Source organism: Lathyrus oleraceus, chromosome 6 (genome assembly GCF_024323335.1).
Source record: "Lathyrus oleraceus cultivar Zhongwan6 chromosome 6, CAAS_Psat_ZW6_1.0, whole genome shotgun sequence".
NCBI lineage: Eukaryota > Viridiplantae > Streptophyta > Magnoliopsida > Fabales > Fabaceae > Lathyrus > Lathyrus oleraceus.
In genome coordinates, this window is record NC_066584.1 from 194,052,805 (window position 1) to 194,063,115 (window position 10,311).

Here is a 10,311-nt window from a genome sequence, read left to right on the forward strand (position 1 = left end):
AAAGATATTACATGTTACTAGATCTAGCAGTACACCCTTGTGGTTGCCTCATACATGTGCCACCCCACCATCTCATCACACCTCTCCCGTAACAAGAACATCTGAAGGTGAGCTCCCATGTTAAAGTCAAACTCCTCCAGCACACACTTTTGAGTAACTCCCAGATCCCGTGTAGCCTGTATATACGCAAAGTCTTGCTTAATAACATGAGCGGGGAAAAATCTACCGTCAATGGGGAGATGGAACAATGAGGAGACATCATCAAGAGTGATAGTCATCTCTCTAAATAAAAGATGAAAGAAAGATGTCTTCTTATACAATCACTCAACAAAAACAGTAAAGAGTGCATCATAAAGCATCGTGAGCGAGCAGTCGACCCTAAAAAGATGAAAAAAATAATTAGAAATTGAACTAACTACAGGAAAACTCAAAATTCTGAAAAATTGGATTTCTCAATAAATATACCGAAAAATTCGGAATTCCCGATAAAAACTCATAATTTATGATTTTTTATTGGAAATTCCAACACTGTCGATAAAAATGCATGAAAAACGATAAAGAAAACACTTATTAGAAAGTTCCGGTATGCTTATCGTGATTTTCAATATCGTCTGAGAGCTTTCAAGATTTGTGCAAATTTTTAGTTAATTTAATAATATGATAAATTCACTAAATATATGGAGGTGTCGGCTACAACCGAAGGGTGAAAAACATATAGAATAAGCCCATTTGAAAAAAAAAATTCAAGAATAAATAAATAAATAAAAATCTAATTTCCAATCTTCAAAAGTGTGGAAGAAAAGGGGAAGAAGAGGGAAAGCCAAAACGAAAACCGAAATACACAAACAAGATTAGAGCGCCTTACAAATACTCCTCACAGTCTCAAATATAAAAGAGAAAGAAACTAAGCACAAACGATTACTCCCTCTTCTTCTTTGTTCAACTTCCGCTCAAGTATAAAACCCTAGTAATCTCATTTCTTTCTTTCTAGAATCTTCAATCCAAGATCCATCAACTTGCGGTTACTCGGGTCAAGTAAATGTGTGATCCCTCTGGTATCCACTTCAACGTTCATTCCGATTTCTCCTCTAGTTCCGACTGCTGCCGTGATTCACCACCGTCGCCGTCCGTAAACAAACTGTTACTCAACAATGCTGGCCGTGGTGCGACTGCACCTCCCTTCTGATATTCCCATTGTTGGCATCGAACTCTCGCCGTATGTTCTTATTCGCCGCCTTGATTCAACTGTTACTGCCGATGATATTCCTGAAACCTCCCCTGTAGACGGCCATTTCTTGCGCTACAAGTGGTTCGTTTTTTTTTCTCTCCCTCTCTTTCTTTATTTCAATTCTTTTTTTTACGCGGTTTGTATTGTTCATCCAAAATTCAAACTGTTCTTCCAAGAATTGTCGTTAACATGCTCTTTAAGTGAAGCTCGTTAGTATACTTCATCCATTTTCTTGTTATTTCTTTGTTTTGTATGCGGTTTGATTAATGTTGAAGTTGCAATAGGTATTGTTCAATCTTGTGTATTTAGTATTGCTATTAGGTTTTCTTGGTGTTAGCCCTATGGTTTCTTGGCAATTCAGAGTTCCGCAAGCCTAACCAAGAACTGTTCACCTGATATTCACATTCGGATCCTTCCAAAGGATTTGTTTGTTCTTGTTTACTCCTTATTTGTTACATTCCTATGATTTATGGACTGTTCTTTAAGTTATTGGATTAATTTTGTTTGAAGTTTTGAAGCTAATTGAAAATTGGATGAAGTATATTGTAGTTGATAATGTGTGTCTGTGCTAGTTCGTTGCTAGAGATAATCTTTTCTAACTGTATCATTTTGGTCGCTTTTTTAGGCAGTACTTAGTATGGTATAATAGAATGCTGATGAATACATATATGTGCATTTTATGTTCTTAGGGATTGCATCATATAATTATAACTGTTAGTAATGGTTCATTGGACTGGTATTATAATAGTTTGCGTTCTTTTATGAACGTCTCATGTTGATATTTCTTTTGCCTCCTATGGTGTCACTGAGTATTGGCATGCAGTCAGATGGTTGAGTGGAGACATATATTAGTTCAGTAATATGATTGCATTGTAATTACTTTATGCATGAGATGGGCTAGTATTGAGACGTGGTCTTTAATTTTATTATAAAATCCGTTTGTTGATAATAGGTTGTGCCTGTAATGATTTTATATTATGATGGAGTTTCTATGTATTAATATGTTCTGTATTTGGTTACTTCGTATATTTTGTTTTTTGTTGTTTTTAATTTATTTTTCATTTGTGAATGATGCACTATTAGAAAGATATTGAGATTAACGGGTTGGATAGAGATATGTCTTTGATTGAACACTATGGTGTCATTTGATCCATGTAGCCAACCCCACTTGGTGGGATAAGACTTGGTTGTTGTTGTGAATGATGCACATATTTTTTAGCTCTTGGTTTAGGTGAGATAGTAAGTTGATCCCATGTTCTGCAACTTTGTACTTTTCTATTGATATGATGTAGTGGCCGGGCTTTTCTATTTTAACACTGCATCTTTTGACCCTTATTTGTGGCAGGTATCGTGTACAAAGTGATAAAAATGTTGCTGTATGTAGCATACATCCATCTGAGCCGGCCACATTACAGTGTCTAGCCTGTCTTAAGCCCCAAATACCTGTTGCTAAAAGTTACCACTGCAGCCCAAAGTGTTTTCGAGATGCATGGCCGCACCATCGTGCCTTACATGAGCGTGCTGCAAATGTAGTTAGTGGAAATGAGGACAAATTTGGGCGTTTTAATAATTCTGTCTCAAGTGCTAACTTGACGATTGGATATACACCTCCTATGTATCCAGCAGGTATCAAACATGGCGATGAAACTTGGTTCGAAGTTGGACGAACTAAGAATTATACCCCAACTGCCGATGACATTGGTCATGCTCTTAAGTTTGAATGTTCTATAGCTAATGAAGTGACAAAATTACGTGTGGGGCAACCTAACACTTTATTAACTAATCGGGTCATTACTGCTCCTTCACCTACTCCACGTCAGCTGATACATGTTGATGGGATGGGGCATTTAGATCTAGATAGGCGGGGAAGTTTTACTGTTATGTCATACAAGGTATTGTCCGAGACATGTGCCTCAAATGATCTGTATAATTACTGCCCTCCATGGGCACTTTCTTGGCCATATCGCAGGCAAAATTTATTACGGGAAATTGTTGGTTACCGTGCAGACATTATTTGCCTTCAGGAGGTACATTAACATGTTCTTGGTTATGGTTTTGCATTAATATTCTTATTTATTTCACTTTTTTTACCCGTCTTTAAAGTTTAATTCCTGTTTGTTTTGATGAACACTTGATTATGGAATTGGTTGTGCCAAAATATCTGGCTATTCAATTATATTGAAAGTTGTATTGCTACAGATATAGATGATTAGAATGCTCTTACGGATTGCATAAATTACAAAAAACATTACTTTAATTTCCATGCATGTGAATGCGTGTTGTCTTTTCTTTTTTGATGACGGGTGGGGCGGGGAGATGGGAGTTTGAGTTAGAATTCTTTATTTTCTTATGTCATTGTAGTTCATAATCCAGTCCCTTAGAAACGCATGACAACATTATGTAGAAGATAACAAATCACCTTTTTTTCTCCAGGTTCAAAATGACCATTATGACGATTTTTTTTCCCCTGAATTAGACAAACATGGCTATTACGGTATTTTCAAGAGAAAAACAACCGAGGTGATTGCAATACTCTGATCCCATGTGGTCTTTAAATCTTCATCTTTTTTAGTTAACCTGTTTATTTCGGGCTTCCAGGTACCCGGTGGGAAAACAATTGATGGTTGTGCAACATTTTATCGCAGAGACAAATTTGCTCATGTGAAGAAATATGAGGTTGGGAATTGAGTTTTATTTACAGTTAGTTTCAGCTCTATTTGTACAGACGTTAGAACCATGTATGCTTGCATGCAGGTTGAGTTCAATAAGGCTGCACAGTCTTTAACAGAAGCTGTCATTCCAACCACTCAGAAGAAAATTGCCTTGAATCGACTGGTCAAGGTGGCTTATTTCCCCAAAATTACATTTCAGTTCTGCTTTTCTGGGCTAAAATTATAGTCTTGTGACTGATGCTTACCAAAATTTCATTGTATTCTTAGGATAATGTTGCACTAATAATGGTTCTAGAAATGAAAGTTAACAATCAAATAGCTGACACTCTTGCGAAAAAACAACTTGTTTGTGTGGTAAGTTACTCTTTTATGTTGCTATAATTTTTACAGTTGTTTTTGTTCATTTCTTAATGGTTTCAGGTTTTATAGTTAGCATTTTATTTTCATTGCTTTTGTTTGTTTATCCGGATTACCAGATTAAAATTGCAATGTTTGTTGAATATTTGTCCCAAAAGGATAATCTAGTGGGTTGCTTCATGGGTGTTGATTATTCATTAATTATCTATTGTCAGTAAGAGTGATCGTTGCCATGTCTTAGGTTGTAAGGTTTTTCTCTGGTGGCGACTAATGTGGTGGTGGTGTGCTATCTTATTTTGCTGATGGTTGTTAGTCATGTATAAAATCTTTATATAGTACTGGTCCTAAGGTGCTTTTTTCCCCTCTTATTTGCTTAACTATCTCATTCAAAATACCGTGTTAGATGTCTGGTTTCAGAGATTCATTTTTAAACCAAATTTTGATATTCCTCTAAGATATTGTTTTTCATACCTTTCAGCCCCTCTTTTCAGAATAGGTCATTTTTTTTGTAGTAGTTATAGCATTAACTTGTATATTGCTTGTTTGGACTTAGGCAAATACACATGTGCATGTCCAGCAAGATTTAAAAGATGTCAAACTTTGGCAGGTAAGCTATTTCTTTGGTTTGTTCATGCTTTACGGTCACATTTGAAAGTAGCATTTACTAATTTTCTCCCCTTCCGTTAGGTGCATACTCTCTTAAAAGGGTTGGAAAAAATAGCTGCAAGTGCAGACATTCCAATGTTGGTTTGTGGAGACTTTAATTCAGTTCCAGGAAGGTTTGGTGAATCTTTCTGAATTTTTTAAATATTATTTTGTGAGAGTTATTTATTTGTTTATACAAAAGGTTATTCTTGACTTTGTTGCAGTGCTCCTCATGCACTTCTTGCACTGGGGAAGGTAGACCCATCACATCATGATTTAACAGTTGACCCACTCAATATTTTACACCCTCATAACAAGCTGGTTCATCAGTTGCCACTGGTAATATATTCATTAAGTTCATCCCTTAAAGATGTAGCTTATTTAAAATGTGTCTTCATTCATTCTAGTTCTATATATTTTTCAATCTTTTGACTTAATTTATTATTTTGTTGTATGTGACTTCAAATTTTAGGTCAGTGCGTACACCGCTTTTGCAAGAACAGTCGGTGTTGCATTTGAGCAGCATAAAAGGAGACTGGATAGCAGAACAAATGAACCTTTATTCACAAGTGTGACTAGAGATTTTGTTGGCACTCTAGACTACATATTTTACTCAGGTGAGCTGCCTTGCCATGTTTCATTTTTGTTATAAATTTGATTTGTTGGCCATTTTTTAAATGAACTTATATGTGTTTTGGTTTCAGCGGATTTATTGACTGTAGCGTCGTTATTGGAGTTACTGGATGAGGAGAGTTTGAGGAAGGACACTGCACTTCCTTCACCCGGATGGTCCTCAGATCATATTGCACTCTTAGCTGAGTTTCGCTGCCAGAATAAGTCTTGGCATTAATACTTTAGGGTAGGTACCATTCTTATCCATCCCTTCCATATTTATATTTTTGCTTTGTATTGATGTTGTTAAGGTTAACTTGTTTAAGAATATTGTTTAATGTTTAGAGAATGATTTTCTAAAGCCATTTTATATTTTTGCTATAAACATATTGTTGGCTTAACGTTTACATGTTCCCAGGAATTGTAGTTGGAAATTCACTTAAGTTGAAGTTATCAGTTTCATAGTTTGTTCTTTTAATCTCTAAAAGACTGCACCGACGTGTTTATTATCAGATAAAGGTTGAACTTGATTATGTTTTACATAGAGTGTGAGATTAGGATGTAATGGATGAAAATAATGACATAGGGGAACTGGAAATACTTAAAGTAGGGCCTTATAATTTTGATTTATGAAATAGAGTTCACATTGCTGGCAGTGTTGTCAATAGTGACACTGTAGCGGTGTAGTGTAGCGACCACAGCACCCACTTTAGCCTCAAATAGCAGATGTTGAGGCTGTCATAGCAACCACGTCCACACCTCATAACGGCCTGTTAAATTTCTAAAAAACTCTAAATTATATATTGAGATTTTTTGCTTGGTGTATTTTAGGAATTTTGCAATTAAATACATCAAAACAAGCTTGGAACTTTTTTTTTGCTGGTTAAAACTTAACTACGGGAAATGCTGCTAATGTGATTATAAAAGAATCTTCATGTTTATATTTCCCCAACCCATTGCTCCAATACACATTAGCTGGTTATTTTGTGCTAGGATGGTTTAATTTGTTATTGTTATTGATAATAGTTGTTAATCTTTGTAGGAATCAAGATCCAGAGACACATAAAGAAAAAGGCTGAAAGAAGCATTTGGTTGGAAGGTTTTGTAAAAATGGTGGGTCATGCCTGTATTTTCCAGGTATCCCCATGAGGGATCCTTGCAGTGATCTGCTTTGTAACATGTCATCTTAATCTCATAGAAAAATTATGATCAGGTCTTATTACTTAGTTTTTTTTTTTTTTTACCTTTTTCACTCCAAAGACTCCCTTCAGAACTTTTTCCCCTTTCTAAAGGCAAAATTTTCTTTAAAGATTCCTTCTGGATCAAATACACCCCAGTGAACAAACTTAGTCTTTCCAATCTAGTGGCTGCTGAGCCTATAGTTTTAATTGATAGCAAAGTAGGAGAATTCAAGGGAAGTTGCTTAACATGGACATATGAAGTTTTGAGTTGTTGCTTTATTGGTTGCAACATAGGAAGAGATTTTTACTGTTAACAATTGTAAAAAAGGTTGCTCTACAAGTTAGACACATTTTTCTATCCTTGTTTTGCAAGTATAATAGAATGCATATATTTTGGTCCTGTAATTGTTATCTATGCTGTTTTAGCTTTTTAATTTTTCTGCTGCTGTTATAGTTAGAATCAGTTTTTTGCCTGGTAACCTTTTAGTTCTATTCAGAGTACTGTACTAAAATTGATGTTTCGATGATAGTATGTACAAATACCTTTTACTACAGTCGTATAGGAAGGGTAAAGTTTGATGTCCCTGACATACCATTAATGCAAGTGTTTCTTGTTTCATGATTTTCTTGGAATGTGTTTGATTAAACTTTTGACCATGTAAACTTGCGTCTGCAACCCATACTCAGAAATAAAAACGTGCAAAAGCTGACGCCACTAATTGAAGTGTTAAAAAACTTGCTTAATATGTTTCAAAAAATGGGAAATTAAATAGGATTATTTAAGAAATTATCGAAGCATATGAAGTTTAAAAAATTATCTCATTTAAAGACAGAAAATAGTCTTATTGCCCATTTTGTTTCAGTGTGTATATTGATTGATTGATTGTAGTATTTTTCTTAGTATTTGGAAAACGTTGCATAGTCGCGAAAATAGTAATCATCATATTTAAATTATTATTTATATTATCTTTAGACATACAGAAAAAATTGTAAAACATAATTCTTATTTATGAATTAAATTATAAATTTATTATGAAAGTTATAAATTTATTTTATGGTAATGTATAAATGGATAAACACGTTTTCTTTGTATAGTTTTATTCCTTTCATTCTCTTTTACCATATCCATTTATAGTTTTAAATGCGATATAAGCAAATGATACAAAACATAGAAAATATTGAAAAAATCTTGAACAAGGTGATATCGTAGAAACAAAGGAAATCGGAAAGTGAAATTCAGTTTCAAAGTTTCTAATTTATAGGCACCAATGAGCGCCAAGATCAATGATCAGTGTGTACCAAAAGATCAAAAACTATGTCCAATGGCAAAAATATAGCGTCTGCAACAACACTCAAATAGCCCTTGACGCGCGTCATTTTCCTACCCTTGTTGCATGAACAAACGTGAAAGCCTTCCCAAAGATAACATTTCAGCTACACGATGAACATTAAATGTGCACGTTTCCAATGCCACCTACGTCAACCCAACAATATAACTTATTTTCTTCCTTGGGATATCTCCTAATTGAACATAATTCCTCAATGAAACATGTGCTTGGATGAGTTTTAAAAATATTACTCCAACACTCTTCACTCCACATTGATATTGAGGACTTAGGGAACAAACTATTATGGGATATGCAAATTCCCAATCCAGCAAAAGCACTCCCCTAACTGACATTTAGACATATCTCAATTTCCAAGCTTTACATAAGAACTCGTCTCCTATGCTCATCTCCATCATTGATCCACATCCAACGGTCCTTCCATCCCACGCCAAATCAACAAGGGATAATTCTAATAGTCACCCCTATATAAGCATGACTATGAGTCACACTCATGTATTCTTAAAATTCTTGCGTAGTTCTACCCCTCTTAAACATGATTTAAACGCTAGAGTGATAACCTTGCAGATACCTCCTATGTAATCAAAAGAGACCTTAACCACCGTACCGAAAGATTTTTCACGGTTGTTGTCTTGTACATTTCACACATTCTATATTTTAGTAAAGAATAATAAAGATATGAGTTAGAGAATGTTTATGTGTTTCAGGAGAATAACAAAGATTTAACAAAATAGAAGATGTGTTTGAACTGAAGAGCAATGTGTCGCAACGTAAAAAATACCTGGATGCAACGAACGTCCGAAATACAACATAGTCGCCACCGAAGCTTATTTATTCCATAAGAAAAGTGAAAATATCGATAAAATCCAAAAAATAAAAAGAAGACTGATGTCGTAACAAAATTCGCGTTCGAGAGTCGATTATACAAGGGCAAGGTATTAACACCCCTCACATCCATTGTACTCAACGAGAATCATTTAGTTAGTTTTGAGAATAAAGTGTTAGCTTAAGTTATTTGTTTCTTATAGTTATTAAAAGTTTGAAAGTAAAGAGAAAAAGAATAAAAAATAAGTTTTTTATTAGGGTGCTTGACAAGATGTTGAATCTTGCTCCTACGCATTCTTTGGTGCAACGAGGAATTCAAAGCTACGTAGTTCTTTGTAGAAAAACACGTATGTGTTGGTTGGTTTTAGTGAACGATGTTTAGGTCGCATTCTAGAGGGTAAATGTTGCTTGTATGCTTGCACATTGGAGGCTTAAGTGTTTATTTGTATCGCGGTAGAAAGGATCTCGTTTGATCGCATTCTAGCGGTAAAAAGTTTCTTGTATCCTCGCGCATGAAAGGATTAAGCATTTGTTTGTATCGCGTTATAATGGATAAAACATCGTTTGTTTGTGAAAAGTTTTGGCGGTCGCGATAAGGCGGAAAAAGATAGTTTGATGGGTTGAATTATTTTTAGGTGGATGGCGAGTATTTGAAAAGTGAGCTCTACATCCAGTATCCAAATACTCGGGGAAGAAAGAGGCCTACGCCAAATTAATATTTTTTCATCCGATTTTATTGTGAAATATGTGAGGTGAATCGAGTCACAGTTCCTTAACGGAAACCGAGTATTCGAAAAGCAAGCTCTATAACTAGTATCCAAATACTTGCAGAAAAAAGAGGTCTACCCCCAATTAATCCTTTTTCATCCATGATAGAATGGACTAAATTTGGCTAATTATCGTGTTTCAATATGGAAGACGAGTATTCGAAAAACGAGCTCTACAACTAGTATCCAAATACTCGGGAAGAAAAAGCCTACGCTTAACTAATCTTTTTTCATTCGATTTGTTTGAGAAAAAAATTTACTTTTGATTAAGTGGAAAAAAACTTGATGGTGTTTGATTTTATTTTGGTTTAAAATTTATTTGATTATGAAATGGTTGTGAGGTTGAATTAAAGAATGATGAAAATTTTAGGTTTTTTTTGGAAAAAATTGATTTTATTATTCACTTTATTTTATTCTATTATTAACTGATATTTATTAATAATGATAAAAATAAATGAACAAATAAATAAACAAAAACTAGAATAAAAAAATACAAGAAAAATGGTACAACTATGGTAATGGGGTTTCGTAACTAAAATCAAATTTAAGTTAGGCTTGAAGCCCAAAAGAAATAAGAAAATACAAAAAAACAAATAAACGGGTTTGTTTAAATCTGAAACGATGGGGGTGTGATAATAGAAGGAGGAAATGCCCAATGAAGAGGCCTGTCAACGCTAG

General features: G+C 34.6%; 1 protein-coding gene across 1 annotated transcript; it reads left to right on the forward strand.

Moving 5' to 3' along the window:
* Positions 1 to 779: 779 nt before the first annotated feature.
* On the forward strand, positions 780 to 7,129 carry LOC127094711 (carbon catabolite repressor protein 4 homolog 2). Its single transcript, XM_051033505.1, has 12 exons — positions 780 to 1,309; positions 2,574 to 3,255; positions 3,662 to 3,748; positions 3,827 to 3,904; positions 3,983 to 4,069; positions 4,168 to 4,254; positions 4,811 to 4,864; positions 4,945 to 5,036; positions 5,127 to 5,241; positions 5,375 to 5,519; positions 5,607 to 5,761; positions 6,557 to 7,129. Exons 1-11 carry the CDS (start codon positions 1,152 to 1,154, stop codon positions 5,750 to 5,752), a joined length of 1,731 nt encoding a protein of 576 aa, XP_050889462.1. The 5' UTR covers positions 780 to 1,151; the 3' UTR covers positions 5,753 to 5,761; positions 6,557 to 7,129.
* Positions 7,130 to 10,311: the final 3,182 nt, after the last annotated feature.